This window comes from Camellia sinensis, chromosome 7 (assembly GCF_055761805.1).
Source record: "Camellia sinensis isolate YWXY chromosome 7, ASM5576180v1, whole genome shotgun sequence".
Classification (NCBI taxonomy): Eukaryota; Viridiplantae; Streptophyta; class Magnoliopsida; order Ericales; family Theaceae; genus Camellia; species Camellia sinensis.
In genome coordinates, this window is record NC_138967.1 from 196,045,136 (window position 1) to 196,064,424 (window position 19,289).

A 19,289-nucleotide genomic window follows, 5' to 3' on the forward strand; every position below is an offset into this window, starting at 1 on the left:
TGAAAAATGCTTATTTTTTATATATTTTTCATCGTATATTTAGTTTTGTCGTTGTCAAATTTCTTTTATATAGTTGATATTTTAATTTAATTATTATGATATTTGAAAAAAAAATTATCTCGATATACAAATAAATAAATAAATAAGACATAATGTGTTTAATTATTTTTTTTTGATCGGCACATAATGTGTTTAATTATGTACATTGCATGGATCAAATTAATTTTATTTTATATTTTATATTTTTCGTCTATCTTATTGATGTCTTAATATTAATTTATATTTAATTTTTTATTTAACATGAAATTATTTATTACAAAATATTTATATTTAATTTAAATTTTATATACCTATATACAATATGTATGAATAATTCAAAAGGAATATTTAAGAAAGCAAATCAATACTCTACATATTTAATTTATATATTTTTCTTAATCCAATCACAACATATTTATATTTAAATTTTTAATAAATTTTGGGTAATTCTATTTATACATATTTTTATTTTCTAAATAAATATAAAAATAAAAGTAAAATAAAATAATTAAAATCAGTTTTAGTTTTTTATTACTAATTTTCTTTCTAATTTAACTATTATTTTTAATATCAAAATGAGTGTTTATTTTACTATCTTATAATATATATATTTATATATATCATATGAAATCATTATATAATAATTACACTTTTATAGCACAATAGAAATAAAATTATCAAAATAAATAAATTATTTTAACTAAATTTATTATTTATAAGTATTCAAGTAATACTTTTATAGAGCGATGAGGCTAAGATTATTAAAATAAATAATTAAAATCAATTTATTCTTTTGTAATACATATCATAATATAAAATATAATTACATTAATTAAAGTTAACTCCATTGTGATTTTATATCTTACATCATATTTTTAAAAATGATTTATATACACGTGTAGCATCTAATTTGATATTGATTGATTAAAATAATAGAACTCAATACTTTTTTTTGTTAAATTTTTATAAGATAAATTAACCAATTTTAAATGATTAAGAACGTGGAGTATTATTAAAAAATAATGATTCATCAAAAATGATTGTGTATTTTTAAGGCACATATTGATATTTCTTGAATAATTTTTAAATAATTATTTTAAATTTATAGTATTATTGATAATGCACTTTCATGAACTCTGTCAAAAAAGATATGCAAAAATAATTTGGTTAGGATAAGATTTTTACAGTTATTATGGTGTGTCACATAATTAATCGGAACCCCATTGAGAACTAAAATTATTAAGATTATAAAGATTTTGTGTCTAATTCCCTTTGATGACACAGTTTATGATTTGAATTTATAATTTTTTATGCATCAATGTGAATAACTCTTACGATTTTACTGATATACGCATAAATCCAACTTTGAGTCAACTCACCTTAAACACTTTTTTATGTAATAAAATACTTAAATATTCTCATATAAAAATATTATAATAGATCATAATCAAATATCACTTGAAGTATAATTAAAAACTCGATGCATCACTTTAGACATAACCAAAAACATAATAATTAAAATAGTACATTGTGAGTTATAACCAAATCATAATTTGTATATTTTAGAATTTTTCGTTGCTGGAATTCATGATTTTTGATAAATTTAATTAACACAAATGAGAATTTAATTTCAGGTTGAGAATGCATTTTTTTTGGTTGAATTTTGAAAGAAATTGTTTTTGTGAGCCTATTATACGTAGGATTACACACAGTGATAACAATTTTTATCAGTCATTAACAAATCTATTTGTACTTGACTTTCAATTTTTAAATTTTTTTTCACAAAATATTACGACTCAAAATTAATTTTTTATTTTAAAAATAAATTTTCGTGCATCACATGAGTCACATACTAATTTACCTAACATCAAAATTTACAGCATGTAGTAGGACACCTTGGTTATGTTCATGGTCTCACCATGTGGAAAGCAATCAATCCATCTTATTATTTTTTCAAATGAAATTGTCAAATAATTATGTAAACTTATACACACTAAGCAACTCAATTCAACCACAACAACCAAACGCCTTTGATGTTGCCGCCACTCACTCTAACACCACTGCCATTATCACCAGGACGTAGCTACCAACCCTCTACCATAGTTATAAAAAGAGTAGGAGGAAAATTTTAAAATGTAAATTAAATTTTAAATTTTTTGTATTATTTTACATACCAAACTATTTGATTAAATTTAGCACACAAATTTCAATAAACACATAACAATTCTCACATTAGAAAATTCAACATTGAATTTGTAGTACTTAATTTTTAATTTTTAAATTTATCAAACAACACCTAAGTATATAGAAAAAGAACAATAGAAAGACTGGTCAAAAAGTGACATTAGGCCTCTCGAAATCTACTAAATCATGACTTTTTACATGTTTAGTTGACTAAGACCACTCGAGATGTCTTTACATTGTTTGAGTAATCAAACAATCATTTACGATCTCGCCAATTCTGTAAATTATAAAGAGATTTACTTGAAAAAGAAAAGAAATTAGAGGAAATGAGTAACTGAATACAGGAAATGAGAGGTGGGGAGGCGAGGGTGGCGAGAAGATGGGTGAAATGGGCGTACATAAAGAAAAAATAAAAATTTTGTCTAGTTCATGTAAAATGAAGGTAGAATTACTTGAAAAGGTGCATCTATAAGTTCACAATTTTTTAGCCCAACTTCAAGGGGTCAAAATGTAACTTAACCATCATCATGAGTTTTTTGCTTTATTGAACTCATATAATTTTAAAGCAAATTATATAAAACTAACCAATTTGATTTTTTAGGGGTCAGATTCATATTATTTTATGAAATCATGTTTTGAAAATATAAACCCACTTTAACTTATTATTATTATGCTTGGAAAATAAGTTGTATCTCAAAAAGAAATTTTAATTATTATTTTCCGTGCGCTATACAATTCATCTAATTAGGTGTTTTTCAAAGTAGTTGAATTTCTCTATTTACATTATTTCAGCTTTATAATAGAATCAAATTATGAATACAACATTTGAGAGGTTCAACAACCAAGGACGTGATGAAGAGAAATGTCTCAAATTCAAATTTCTATTAGTGTGATGAAAGAGAGATAAAAAGTTGATAAACATACAAAATTAAAGAGAGTAAGAAAAGAGTAAATTATCTAAAATAAATAAAATATAAAAAAAAATCATTTAAATCTAAATAAAAACTACTAAAAAATGAAATGCATAAATTTCAAAGTAACAAATCGAAGCGACCATTTTATTACTCACTATTATTAATATGTATAACTTTTAATACTAGCTAGTATCGATTTTAGTTACAACTACAACAGCAACAACAAAAAAGAAGCTACAAAATTGTCTTTTAAATCAGTAACAAGCTATCAAATTAATGGAACAAAAAACAAATAAATTCCAAATAATAAGCCACCTTAAACGCAAGGTGGCTCTTGCGATATAAACTTTATCAACCACAATGAAATTGAGCCCAGCCACCATAAAGGGGAGAGTATTTCTAAATAGACCTGCCAAATTTCTCACTACAGCCACATGTTCAAAAACTCTCTCATACTTTGAATCAATTTCAAACAAATTATGAACAAGAACCTAGAATACATTACACTGCTGGAGACAAAAGACAAATTAGTATCTTCCATAAATTGAGATTTAAGATTGATTACATATAGGAGACTTTCTTTTCATATCTAATAATCATAAGCAAAAGACCATTCATCAAAATATGATCTTAAAATGACAACTATATTAATACTAATAGAACCAGATCAGAGAAGCGCGGAATAGTAGAGCATACAACCCCCCACCTGCAACTGCCCGGTTACTCCAAATAGCCCATTGTTGCCTGACTCAATCCAATCCTCAAAGCGGAACTTTTGTACTTCTCGTTTCTGCAATTAAGAGGTGAAAACATCATGAAGCATGTGAATGAAAACAACTACTTCACAACACACAAGTTGGTGTCAAACCAATCATATGAACCCCAATAGGTTAATTTGTGTATAAAACTACACCTCAACACACACTTTGGTGTGTACACTAAAAGTCTTTAGTACAGAACTTTTTAATGTTTGTTGCATGACAAAATCTAGGTCAAACTCATCATTTCGATTACATAATATAGTAAAATAGAGTTACCAAAATGATGGTACCCTACACTTGACATACATACAATAACATGGAACATCGGTTGCTTCTAATTCTTTGCTTCATTGTTTAAGTATAAAAGATGTACACATACATTTGATCTGGACTACTATCAAAATTAAATTATCATATAGGTAATAAAATTATCATGAGACAAATTAAGTTCTATAATCTCTGGTGGAAGAGTTTCATAAACTTACCTCCCAACAGAGTTAGAATGAGTTCCTCCCCGTGTTCCGATCACCACCTATTTTGTCATCAAAGAAGCCATTACTGGGTCGGGTTGAGCGAAAATCACCAAATCCACCAGAACGACTTGAACCACTGTCCCCAAAACCACCCGTCCGACTGGAGTTGCCTGAGCGGCTTGGGCTAAATCCACCAAACCCACTGCCTGATCGACCTGAACCAGATCCACCAGATCCAAAACGGCTGGAGCCAGGTTCATCAAAACCACCCCCACGACCAAATGATTGACCACCATATCCCGTAGACCGGCCAGATCCAGCACCACCATAACCACCAGAACGACGAAAACCTGAATCACCAAATCGACCACCACCTGAACCTCCCAAAGAGCCGAAACGGCTGGAACCCATGTCACTGAACATGCTGGTTCCACCCGCAACAGCAATCCTAGGGAGCTGATATCAAACAGATTACATAGAAATTAGTCTAATATAGCTCTTAAAAATGAGTGTACTTTAGCATTGATAGAAGTTAAAACACACACATCTGCACAGAGAAATTCATAAACTATAAAGAAAGGGGACAATATTTAACTAAATTTCCTGCAAAGATTAGTTAGCACAAATATCAACACACCAGAAAATAAAAATACTTGGACTGAGATTTGGGCCAGACATGATCCAAGAGGAATAATCTACTCGCTGCTACAAAGCACATTCACAGCACTGCAAGAACATGTTCTCCATTTCTAAATAAGTAGTGTGAGTGCACCCATATGCTCATAAGGAACTACAAGCCATCAGCTCGACAGCATTCTAAAGCTTTCCATTGTCCAACCCAGTCAAAGAATTCTGCCTCGTGACTTGCTAGCAAATCAGACCAACATTCGACACTTTTGTTGGTTTTATTTAGTTCAAAACAGGTTAAAAGAAGAATACCTTAACACATACATGTACAGGATACTTAATTATAAATTAGCATATTACCTCTACAAATTTGGATCCTACATCCCGCTCAATAGTCTTGACATCCCTCATTTGATTTGATGAGTAAATGAGAATTGCACTTCCCTTCTTGCCAGCACGCCCTGTTCGGCCAGATCGATGCACAAAGATCTCTGAAGTGCTTGGAAGTTCATAATGTATAACCTGCAGAATAAAAACAAGTCTCCTATTGGACCACAGAAGAAAAGATAGCGAACACACGGTGGTATTGATGACAACAGAAGTATGAAAGCTTGCTGCGTCAGGAAAGGGTAGTATACTCAAAAGCCACCTTTGGTACATTATGGAAGATCTCACAAAGATCAATGAGCTCCTAAAACACCTTTCATAAGGCTAACTTAACACAAAGGTAATCCCATATGCTGCCGGAATCCAAAAAAGGGCTTCAAATCCCATTGGACAATCAGAAGATAAACACAAATATTTGAATAAGAAAAATTAAAAATAGGTTCACAAGATATGAAATAACCACTAACAACAAGAAGGAACAATAATAAAATTTCAAGAAAAAAACTCACCAGGTCAACATTTGGTACATCAAGGCCACGAGCAGCAACATCAGTGGCCACTAAAACATTAAAACGACCATCTCGGAAGCCCGAAAGAGTTCTTTCCCTCTGATTTTGAGAAATATCCCCATGTAAAGCTTCACATTTGAAACTTTTTTGCATGGCATATGCCAATCTATCAGCATCACGCTTTGTTTGAGTGAAAACAATGCATTTACCTCCTTTCGCATGTTCCTAAGAGACAAATTGACAAAGGTACAAGTACATAAAATTCAATAACTTATTCCTACATTTGCAAGAAAGAAACAAAATGAAGCAGCGCAAAAATCAACATAGTTACCAGATTCAAATTACACAATAAAGCAAATGTAGGAATCATACCGTTATGAGAGGCCCAATAATTGATGGTTTCTCAAATATCTCCGACGAAATTGCATATAGAGAAATTCCATCTGCCAGCTTCTGAACAGAATCTCCTACCTGCATTACAAATTCCGCACAAGTCAACATTGGTAATTTCAAATTATGATTTGTTTCCCCTCTTGCAGACGTAATACTGTAACTTGAGAGAGCACTAACATTAGTACCAACCATTTCAAATTACACAATAAAGCAAAACAAAACAAACAACCAGAAATTCAACACTAAATGAAAATTATGCAACAAAATGATTATTACAATTACTAGTATTTTTACTTAAATTATAGGCCCCAAGTTGTTTGAATAAGTACCAATGTCATCATGAAAATTTTATAGATCATTTCTTCACCTCTAGATTTTGAAAATAATCATAGTTGCATATGATGTACATCACAGGAACACAAAGTGAACATTAAACTTAACAACAAAATGCCAAACTTTACCAAAGATGGTGTAGCAAGCTATGTCAAGGAAGAAAGTATAGCAATGATGAAAACAGATAGTTAATACAATTAGTAAGAGATGAACAACAATAAAGCAAACCCGCACACTCACAAGATCAATTGTTAATGGATCTTTTAGATACTTTTGGGTAAGTTGCCTTATCCAATTTGGCATCGTTGCCGAGAACAACATGCTCTGACGTTTCTTTGGCAGATGTTCTAAGATAGTCTCAACATCATCCGCAAAGCCTACATTAAGCATCTGATCAGCTTCATCAAGAACAAGAAACTGAATTTCAGATAAATTCAGAGCGCCTCTCTTGATCAGATCAATAATCCGTCCAGGTGTACCAACAACTACATCAACGCCATGGTCAAGCTGACTCATTTGGCGCGAGATGGGCACACCCCCATAAACACACAGTGAATCCAACTTGGGAGCAGACTCATAGAATTCCTTCTCAACTTGACGAGCAAGCTCTCTAGTTGGCGCCAAAATCAATGCCAAAGGATTCCTTCCACATCTATATGTTAGCAGATCAGAAACTTTTTAAAGCGTGAAAGAACAAGCTTGGTAAATACTGAAACTGAAATTCAAAAAAAAAAAATTAAAGTAAAGAATATAAAATCACAGATGATACCATCAATCTACCATACCCCTCTGCCTAATGAAAATACAATCAAATAAATCTTTATGCAGCAAAATTTCAAAAAATCAAGTTGATCAAAAAGTGCTATTGAAGGCCACAAACCCATGCTTTTCATTGTACTGAATGATTTTATCCATGATGGGAATTCCAAAAGCAAGGGTCTTCCCTGTTCCTGTCCTAGCGCGACCTATCATGTCACGTCCCTGCATGGCTGGCTCCAGCACAGCTCTCTGTACAATGCAAATATTTAAAAAACATATAAATACTTTGTACAATGGAATAATAAAATGGGGAAATTGCAATTCAGTACATGTTTCTAAAACAAATTTTAAATCAGTGGTAAAGTATACCAACTTTACTAATTGAAGTGATAAACTTTTCAATGACTATGCAACTTTAATAATTGAAGCTGAACACTACAAAAATGATGGGTTCTGATGGTTTGAAGTAGAAGAGAGATTACAAGTTGAGCCAAGTCACGTCTTTTTAAGTAATTAAAACACACTGCACCATGAAAATCATAAACATTTTGCAAACAATTATCAGTGAAATTCCATAAAATTAGAAGCTTCCATAAATTCTCATCATACAAAATCTTTAATATCCTTCATATACACTAAGGTGTCGTTTGGTAACACTACGGTGCCGTTTGGTAATACTTACATTTTCAGTTTTCTGTTTATATTTATAAAAATTTTAAAAACTCAAATAAAAACTTGTTTGGTAAATTTTTAATTTATAAATCAGTAATCTTAGTTTATAAATTTAGCCAAAAAATGTAAACTCAAAAAATGTGTTTCCGTTTTGAGTTTTTTTTTTTTTACCACCCAACACTAGCCACCACCTTCCACCCATTTTCCACCATCGTCTTCCGCACCACCACCCACCACCCAACCCCCACCACCACCTGCCACCACCACTCACCACTCACCACCCACCTGCCACCACCACCCACCGCCCGCCACTACCACCCACCTACCACCCACCTGTCATCCACTCTCCACCACCACCCATCCCTCGCCACCACCACCACCACCACCATCACCACCGCCACCACTACCATCCACCACCTATCTGCCATCCACCCGCCACTACCCACAACCCGCCACTACCATCCACCACTCGCTACCTACTCGCCACCACTACTCACCACCCACCTGCCACCACCATCCACCCACCTGCCACCCACCCGCCGCCACCACCCACCACCATCACCACCCACCACTCACCCACCACCTACCATCACCACCCACTCGCTACCACGCACCTCCCGCCACCATCACCTACCACCACCACCATCCGCCATCTACTCGCCACCACCCACCACCACCCGCCATCCGTTACCCACCTACTGTCACTACCCACCACCACCCGTCATCCGCCACCTACCTGCCACCACCACCCACCACCCGCCACCACCACCACTACCACCCACTCGCTACCACCCACCACCCGCCACTGTCGCCTATCCACCCACCATTACCACCCGCCACCACCCATCACCACCTGTCATCCGCCACCCACCTGCCACTGCCACTGCCACCGCCACCCACCTGCCACCACCACCTACCACCCACCACCCACCACCCGCCACCACCACCACCACCACCCACTTGTTACCACCCACCACCCGCCACCACCTGCTACCCACCACCCACCGTCACCACTTTTCACTACCGTTTTTCGCCGCCACTTGCCACCACTTGTCATTTCTCACTCTTTTTATATTTTTTAAACATTTTGTCAATTACCAAACGCGTTTGTAATTTATGTTTTTCTAAAAATAAACAAAAAATAAACAAAAATCAGTTTATAAAATTTTTGTAAATATAAACTGAAAATGTAAACGTTACCAAATAGACCCTACGTTTTCAGTTTTCTGTTTATATTTATAAAAATTTTAAAAACTCAAATAAAAACTTGTTTGGTAAATTTTTTATTTATAAATCAGTGGTCTCAGTTTATAAATTTGGCCAAAAAATGTAAACTCAAAAAATGTGTTTCCGTTTTGAGTTTTTGAGTTTTTTTTTTTTTTACCACCCAACACTAGTCACCACCTGCCATCATTTTCCACCACCGTCTTCCACCACCACCAATCTGCCACCACCACCCACCAGCTACCCACTCGCCACCACCAACCACCGACCCGCCGCCACCACCAACCACTCGCTACCACCCGCCATCCGCTACCCACCTGCCGCCACCACCCGCCACCGTCACCCACCCGCCCACCATCACCACCCACCCGCCACCCGCCACCCGCCTGCCACCACCACCCGCCACTACCACTACCACCACCACCACCTACTCGCTACCACCCAACACCCGCCACCGTCACCCACCCACCCACCCACCCACCCACCCACCACCACCACCACCCACCTGCTGCCACCACCACCACCACCACCACCACCCACTCGTTACCACCCACCACCCGCCACCGTCACCCACCGTCACCACTTTTCACCACCGTCTTCTGCCGCCACTTGCCACCACTTGCCATTTCTTACCTTTTTTTTATATTTTTAAATTTTTTTAAACATTTTGTCAATTATCAAACGCGTTTGTAGTTTATGTTTTTTTAAAAATAAACAAAAAATAAATAAAAATCAGTTTATAAAATTTTTGTAAATATAAACCGAAAACGTAAACGTTACCAAACAGGCACTAAGAAAATGCAACCTTTGCTTTCTTTCTTTATGAGATATAATCAAGATCAACAAGTGCAAATCAAATAAACAGAAAAAATCCAAGTTCTCTTTATGAGACATATACACATATATGCGAATTACAATAACAATGTAAAGAAATGTAGACCTGAATAGGGAAGAGCTTGGTGATGCCCTTCTTTTCCAAAGCAGAAACAATCTGATCAGATATCCCAAGCTTAGCGATCACAAGACCATCATCAGACTTGTCGTCGTCCATGAAATCAGCCACGGCATACTCAGTTTGCATCAAAGGGACAGAAACCCTAAAATTCAAGGCCGACCCAGAATGAAAACTTCTTCGACCAACCACTCCACTGAACCAGTCGATTGAGGAAGAAGCATTTCTGGAAACAATGGGCTCAGATTGAGATGGTAGGAAATGAGAGTGTTTTCGAGTGTGATTGTTAAGGAGAGATTCGACGGAGCTCGTCAACGCGGCGAGAGAAGCTCGCTTCGAAGCTGATTTTCTTAAAAGCACGAGACTTGTTGACATCATCTTCTTCTACTTTGTTCTCGTGCTTGTTTACACAGAGAGAGAGAGAGAGAGAGAGAGAGAAACCCTAATACAGGCAGAAGAAGAGGGAGGAGGTTTTATTAGGGTTTAGTGAAATTGGGGAATCGAAGAAAGAGAGGGCTAAAGTTACAACTTACAAGGAGAGGCGATGGGGTTTACTTGGAAGATATTTATCACTATATCTAATTTAAATAAAATAAAATAAAATAATAATAATAATAATAATAATAATATTTTTTTTTTTACCAACTTTGAGAAATTAGTCTGTTTCATTTGGTTTTTAAAAAAATATTTTTAAGTTAAGTTTTTGTTATTTTTAAGGAATGTTTTATATTTTAATAAAAAAAATTTGTATTTTTTTTAAATGTATCTAATTAAGATACATTTAAAAAGTTTTAAAAAAATTTAACTTACATTTAAAAAAAAATACTACAAATAAATAAAAATTTAAACAAAAATCTATATGTATTTTGTTTGAATTTTTGTTTATTTGTAGTAAATTTTTACTATCTAACTATTTAGAGTGTTCAATATGCACTCCATTAGCCAACTTTTTAGCTTAAATAGCAAAAAAATATGTGTATATATATTGTTTGTTATGAGCTAAAAAAGTCAAATGTTAGATTAATTTTTTGACAATTTTTCAGATGCATTAATTTTTTTAGCTTTTACAAAAGTCAAAAACACCTCTAAAAAAACCAATTCTAAACACCCACTTAATATACAATGTGCCTGTTTGGTGTAGATTTTTTTAATGCAAATTACAGTTGTTAACTTAAAAAAAGTTAGGAAAAAGATTAGGAGTTCTAAATATAGAGCTTTAGAGGAGTTCTAATGAGCCGGCCTCCATCCATGATGTGATGTTTGTGCCTTCTTTTTTTTTTTTTTTTGAATAATGTTTAAAAGTTCTAATTTGAGAGCTCTAATGCAGCTCTAATAATGTAAAAAGTGTCTATGTGAAGGTGAGACCCACACTCCTCTCTCTATCTCTCTCTACTCTCTCTATCTTCCACCTCACTAGAGCTCCATTTAGAACTTCCACCTCACTGGAGCTCCATTTAGAACTCTAGTATTAGTGCTATGTATCATTACTTTTTTCTTCTTTTTTTTTTTGGGCAAACTTCACTTTACCCCCTGTGGTTTGAGCCGGGTGCGGTTTACCCCCCTGACATTCGGAAATCACCATATAACCCTTATGTGGCTTGTGGACTAAAACGCACACTAACTTCTGTTAACAGAACGAATAAATTTTCCTTTATACCCCTGTCTTTTTCCTCTTCTCTCTTTTAAATTAAACATGCAAATATACACACACACACACATATATATATACACACACACACACCTATTTTCTTTCTTTCTTCTTTCTTTTGAATTGAACCTGCACATATATATAGATATATACACATATATTTTCTTTTTTCTGCCAACTCTAACAAATTTCAACTTCAAAAAATTTTGATTGATGCAAAACACTAGAAAACCCAGCATTTTTCACATGTTAATATAGATTTAGCCTCTTACAATTTTCAAAATGTTGAATCCTAACCATATGTTGAAGAAGCTCGAGAGAATGACTGTGTATCCCGTGTTATGGTGGAACAAATTCCAGAGATACCTATACTTGTGGTCCTTGCTAGGTCGCAGAAGTAGAGCAGAGACCTAAACACAAAAACAAAGATTTGTTAGCATGATACGTACCTACTAATTATAAAATAATAATAAGAATTAAAAAGAACAAACAAACAATCTGAAATTATTATATATATTCTGATAATAGATTTGTGGAGCAAAGTGTTGTAATACCTGAAGTAGTCAAAGGGAAAAAGGTATAATCCCAATGCCTAGATGGTAAGGGTGATGAATACCAGAAGATTTGCTGAGAAGAAGAAACCCAGTTGCACCTCTTGCCAAGCCGATTATATAGGTTGAGAGTTGAACAACAATATGGAGGTAGAACCATAAAGGGTTCGCTGTCGATCCAACCGCCTTCAAATATCTTGCCACCAAAAGGCCAATTGGCATCATAATGCCCCAGCTAATTGTGTTGAGTACACCATGTAACTGTTAAATTTGAAAATCATTTGCCATTAGAGCATTGTAGGAGGCTAAATCTATATTAATTGTAGTAAAGCCATTGAGTAAACCTCTTAAAGACTAGCTCTGATTTCCTTCTTTCTTCATTGTCACCATTTTCTCCCCAAACACTCCAATTTTCCCAAATTACAAGCTTCCAAACCTCATCTTCATCCCACCATAAAAAGAGAAACAGTAAAGAAAGAAGGAAGAAGAATGGTATATTTTGTAAATTTGAAGGTGAATGAGGGGTAATTTAGTCTTAAAAATCAACTTACTCTCTTCTAGGCGCGTGAGTCTCACATTCCGTTAATTTAGATGGAAAAGCTGACAGTGCGCTTTGGTCCATAAACTACATGGGGGTTATGTGGTGATTTTTGAATGTCAAGGGGGTAAACTACACTCGGCCTAAACCACAGGGGGGTAAAATGAAGTTTGCCCCCTTTTTTTTTCGTTGCCATATTAGTAGAGCTCAACTTAGAGCTCTACTTTTAAAACTCTGTATTAATGCTCAAAAAGTTAAAGCAGATTGTTTGGTACAAATTTTGTAAAAGTGTTTCATATTTTACTAGGTCTCGTTTGGAAATATGTTATTTTAATATTTTTTTGACTTTTTACCAAAAAAAAAGTGTAGAGAAAAATAGAAAAAATTATGTAACAACTTATAGTGACTTTTGTTTAAAATTGAAAGTTATTAAATGAGATCGTGGGAGATTGTGCAGTGAAATTAGAAAATTACTTAAATATACTTACCCTTTTTCGAATATTTAACATTATGCCACTATATATACTAAACTTAATTGTGATCTTCTCTCTTGTCAAGCTCCAGGCAATTTTTGGCATGCTACGATAAACTGCAACGAAGTACATATGTTTCTATTTGTGTATATATATGTATGTGTGTGTACATGGCGAGGCTTTCTTGAATTTCAGTGAACTTGAGCTCTCTCGAACTCCTGGGAGGATCCTTCTTTGTTCCAATCGGGGATTAGTTCGACGATCATCCTCCCGAAACCGTCCGACAATGCAAATATCAGTCCATGGCTGCTAGGGGTATAAATTTGGCCCGACCCAGCCCACTCGGGTGCAAGCTTGGGCTGGTCCATGTCGGGTCCCGTGGGCCCTGTCATAACCTAAACCCGTCCCGGTAGGTTAAGGTCATAATCGGCCAGTAATCATAAGATTACCTACAACCTCAGACAAAACCAAACATACATTATAATAGTAAAAGGGGCCAAACGGAAGCAGTCTTAAAAAGTTTTGTCCATTGAGCTATGTTACATGGTATACTGAAACATTTTCCACATATGTAATAATAACTCACACCATAAACCAAAATAAACATCTTGTTCATCCAGGATCATACAAATATATGGCTCCGGTCATAACCCAAACCCACTCCTGTAGGTTAAGGTCATAATTGGCCAATAATCATAAGATTACCTACGGCTTCAAACAAAACCAAACATACATTATAATAGTAAAGGGGGCCAAACAAAAGCAGTATTAAAAATTTTTGTCCATTGAGTTATGCTTATATGGCACCAAAACATTTTCCACATATGTAATAATAACTCACACCATAAACCAAAATAAATATCTTGTTCATCCAGGATCATACAAACATATGGCCAACCGAACAAAAGGTTTATGTACATAGGTGATCCAACGAATCCATCAAAATAGCAAAAAATGGGTAAAACAAAATAACAAAAACAAAGTCTCGTACGTGAGACGTTCAGGCTGACTTCACAAAAACTTGGATTTCTCTCACATCCTTCACTGAGGCTGGGTTTGGACGTCTCTTTGTTCACCTATACACATATAAATAAGGGTGAGCGAAAGCCCAGTAAATAATACCAAAGTAAAGAAGTTATACGAATGAGATTCTCTAATAGGTGATATCCTTGTCAAAAACATCAAACGGCCTTAGGCCCATTCATATTTTTGTCAAATATATTAAATGGCCTCAGGCCCAATTCATTCTTATCAAACTGCCTCAGGCCCAATTCATTCTTAACAGACGGCCTCAAGCCCAATTCATTCTTAACAGACGACCTCGGGTCCAATTCATTTTTAACAAACAGCCTTGGGCCCAATTCATTATTAACAAATAACCTTAGACCTAATTCATTCATGTCAAATGGCCTTGGGCCCAATCATCGTATGAAACAGTCTCTAGCCCATTATTTTCACATTCATATTGGTGCGCATTTTATACTTGGATTCATAATCATATTCATACTCAAACGGCCTTGGGCCCAATGCATTTGTATTCAAATCAACAAATCCATGAAGTTTATACAGAAGTAGCATTTGGAAAAATAGCATACTTGAAAGTATCTTTACTAAGATATTACTCACAGTGTTCCGCCGATGGATTTACCCTCGTGCCTGACCCTACACATTTCGTAACACATTGGGTCACAAACAATTCAATCCATTCTTAACTTATTTATTTCTCTTAGGCCTCTTTCTTATCCCTTTAGTTCATTTATAATGCTCAATACATGCCTAAAAGTGCTTAGAAATGAAAGAGAACGGAAAACAGAACATAAAACAATTTTTCAAAATTTCCTGAAACCAGGACTCTCCGCTCGAGCGTAGCTTTGGTTGCTCGAGGTCTGCAAACTCTGTAAAAGTACTGGTTACATGAATTTTAAGCTCGAGCGAGACTTCTGCCGCTCGAGTGAGTAGCTTTGCAAAACAGAGTTCGCTCAAGCGCAAGGTTTGCCGCTCGAGCCATAATGCAAATTTCTGTAAAACTTCTAGGAGTTTAATTTTCACGCTCGAGTGAGACTTTCTTCCCTCGAGCAGACAGTTCGAATTCTGGAATTTTCATAATTTTGTTTGAGCTCCAAAGACACATTCAAAGGTTCAATTTCATGCTAAACTCACTCAATTTATGCAAGAATACTCCCAAATTCATATATTTGAAGATAACTCCATCCAAAATTCAAAATTCCATGAATTTAACAAATTTCAAACCATAAACTACATCTATATACATTCTATGTTTTGTATCTTGCATGGACAAACTTCAAGGCTTGAAATTAAGCTTCAATACATGAAAATTCTTACATGCATGTGCCAAACAACCCTTAATGCAATATGATTAACATGTTTCACAATCAAATATGCAAAATTATGGCCAATTCTTATATGCATGTATCTAATGATCTCAAATTTATTAAACTTAGCTCAAATCATGTATTTAGCTCCATATATACATTGAATTCACATTTTTGTGAACTTAAACTTATAATTTAGAGTTTAATTGCTCACTTAAAAGCTTCAATCTTCTCAATTGGTCTAGTCTTTGAGCCTAACTCTTCAAATCTTCAAGGTTTGACCTCAAATCTCTATTTGTGTGGCCTCTCTCTCTCTAGAATCGTCTCTCTCTCTCCCTCTACACACTTTTTGGCTATTTTCTGGAGTTCATAACATGAGCTTAAGCCCATTTTAACACACATATATATAATGGCTAATTAAATCACTAATCAAGGCTTGGTATTAATTAACTATGATGAATATAATTAAATTAATCTAATTATTTTGATCTGAATCAATATTTAATCAAATTTCGCCATAGGCTTTAAAAATCACGCTAATCACAATGGTACAGACATTTTCAGTTTTTTGTCGCCTCTACGGTCGTCAATTCAATCTTATAACAGAAAATTAGACAAATTTTCCTACGGTGAACAAATATAGATTTAAAAACATAATTAATCATAATTATCACCCAAAATCATATTAAGCACATAATTACAATCATAATTAAGGTTAATTAACATAACACAGAGCAGAGTTATCACAATCTTCCCTTTAGGAAGTTTGGTCCTCCAAACTTATTTTACCTCTGTCCAGAAACAAATGTGGATAACGCAGCCTCATTTCATCCTCCTTTTCCCATGTAGCGTCCTTCCCATAGTGTTCTTTTTATTCTACCTTCACCATTGGGATTGTCACAATCCAAACCCGTCCCTATAGGTTTAGTGTCGTAACCAGCCAGTAATCCTTGGATTACCAAAGGCCTCTGAATAGATTATGACATAATAAGGGGTTGTGGAAGCAAATATATAAAAATATTCATAGTCTATTGAGTTGTGCTGACATACATGGGACAAAATTTCAAAACTTTTATATACATGCACATGATGTCATAATACAGTAGTCTTACGTCATCCGTTGATACAGATAAAACAAAAATGGGACTTAATCTAAAGTACAGATAAACAGAAAACTTATTCATATACCAAAAGAAACCAAGTCTTATACATTCACAAAACATGACCACATGACTTTCGGAACCTCCTCGGGAGGCACAAGGGTTGGCTGACAAAACAAGCTTCAGGCGATTAACCATAAGCCTGGTCACACGCCTGATCACCTACATACATAAAATAACTAGTGAGTGAAAGCTCAGTGAATAATAACATAATAAAGGGTTTTAATTGAATGATGTCCCATATCAAATTAAAAAATCAGAGTTCATATTAGAAATAGATTCATATTCTTATTCTTTTTCAACTCATATACAGAAATCAGAGTTCATGCTTAATCATACGTGGTACATCCATTAGTGTTAACAGAACAGATATAGATCAAATATAGACAGATGCAGAACAGATGGTGGTTATGTATAACCAGTTCCATAAAGGAACCTCTGGATCCGGGTAACAAATAATAGATATGTAGAGCTCCATGATGGAGCCTCTGGTATGGGTAACAGATTGCAGACATATTAAGTTCCATAATGGAACCTCCGATGCTGGGTAACAGCTAATAGATATTACATGATACTAAGGATGCCACGAATACATATCAGAAATTGGACAATCATTTATTGTACAGAACATAATATTTCAGAAAACATATCTTATTTCATCATATAGAAAATCAATAAAGTTAAATATAGCTTTACTAAGTTATTACTGACAGATGGCTCCGAAAAGTAGACAGACAGAGTAGACAAATCAGATAGCTTACGGCGTATGACTTACACAAACATAATAGATACACAGATTGATATACATACTCGAATAATACTTAACTTATTGCATTTCACTCTTAGTGTGTTTCTACATCTTATTTTCATTATTGTATCTTATTCGTGGCCTAGGAATGCCTAGGATGCAATGAGGATGCCAAAATGAGTTTCAAAACACTTAATCAAACATGTTGAAAACAGGGGCCTCGCTTAAGCAGAGGATCAAAAATGTGAGAGGTCACTCGAGTGTAACTTCCTTCGCTTGAGCGGTTTGTAAACTCTACAAAAGTATTGGTTGCTTGTTTTTTCTGCTCGACGGTTGCTTGAGCGTGAGACTGAGGTCTTCGCACTCAAGTGCAACTCTTGTTGCTCGAGCAGTCTGCAAAACATGTGAACTTTTGAGAGCATGCATTTTATGCTTGAGCCAACTTTTGGTTGCTCGAGTGGGAGTGCCAAAGAAATAGTGGTCGCTCGAGCGCAAATTCTGTCACTCGAGCGGAGAACAGAATTCTAGAATTTTTAGATTACATTCCTAAGTTCAAAACTCGAATTCAAAGCTTTAGGATGTAACCTTTGGGGCCTAAAACTTGAGAAAACATGTCTAAACTTGTAAAACATCATGAATTCAAAATTATTGCACAAAATCTAGCCCCAAAAGCTTGCCAATTGTGCAAAACAAAACTCAATTCTTTGAAAACATAACATGCATGCTTTATCTTGATTTCAAAGCTTCCAAACATGATCAATTGATACGAAATGGTATTAAACAAGATGAATTCTCAAAATAAAGGTAAGATGGATACATGCATAAGAGAATTCTTTGAAATCCAACTCAAATTATGCTTAAATGGACATGCATGCATGGTATGATCTATGTTCTTTCATTCTAACTCACTTCTCATAATAAACCATTCAATTCTCTTGAATTCATGAATTCATCAACTCAAGAACAAGACCAAAGGCTTGAATTCTTACATTAGCTTCTCAATTGTGCTCTAGATGGTTAATTGTTTGAGTTTCCAAGCCAAAAGCTTCAAAGACTTCTACCTTCTACAATCCTTGTGCTTGAATTCAATTTTCCTTATTCTCTCTCTCTCTCTCTCTCTCTCTCTCTCTCTCTCACGTTTTGAGCTCAAGGATGAGGAAATGGGGGTGTAACTAAAGGTTTAAGTCCACATCATGCCTTATATAGGCTTGATTAGTGATATCTAATTAAGCTTGGCTTGAGGATAATTAAGTGATATTATTTAATTCTAATTATTTGGTTCCGAATCGAATTTAAATTGGACCTACCATAAATTCCTAAAAATTCCAAATAACACATATACTAAGTCAATTTTGTGATTAGATGCCGATAAGGCCTTCAATTTGCAAAACCAAACAGAAACACAAACAGATATGCTTACAACATACAAATATAGACACAAATAATGCATCACACATGCAATTAATTTAAAGTTTCATCTTAATTACTCATTAAGCATTCTTAATCATGGTTTAGTGGCTAATCATAGTTCAGGGTTGTTACAGGGATAAACTTGTTTCTCAATTGCTTCATCTGCCGGTCAATGATCCGTTCCAGCCATTCTTCATATTT

The 19,289-nt window shown here is 34.7% G+C and overlaps 1 protein-coding gene across 1 annotated transcript; it reads right to left on the reverse strand.

The window, feature by feature from the left end:
* Window positions 1-3,647: 3,647 nt before the first annotated feature.
* LOC114288618 (DEAD-box ATP-dependent RNA helicase 53, mitochondrial) lies at window positions 3,648-10,803 on the reverse strand. The gene is made up of 8 exons (XM_082880320.1): window positions 10,216-10,803; window positions 7,501-7,628; window positions 6,861-7,272; window positions 6,267-6,365; window positions 5,895-6,119; window positions 5,359-5,520; window positions 4,384-4,827; window positions 3,648-3,927 (listed from the first exon to the last, which is right to left on the reverse strand). The coding sequence occupies exons 1-7, from the start codon at window positions 10,603-10,605 to the stop codon at window positions 4,396-4,398; spliced, it is 1,848 nt and encodes a 615-aa protein (XP_082736446.1). The 5' UTR covers window positions 10,606-10,803; the 3' UTR covers window positions 3,648-3,927; window positions 4,384-4,395.
* Window positions 10,804-19,289: the final 8,486 nt, after the last annotated feature.

Excerpts from the sequence above, each read along its gene's own strand:
- LOC114288618 (XM_082880320.1), bottom strand. The coding sequence starts at position 10,605 with ATGATGTCAACAAGTCTCGTGCTTTTAAGAAAATCAGCTTCGAAGCGA. Across the intron at positions 6,120-6,266 it reads TTATTGGGCCTCTCATAACG|GAACATGCGAAAGGAGGTAA; the intron begins GTATGATTCCTA and ends TTTGTCTCTTAG. Across the intron at positions 4,828-5,358 it reads TAGGATCCAAATTTGTAGAG|CTCCCTAGGATTGCTGTTGC; the intron begins GTAATATGCTAA and ends GTTTGATATCAG.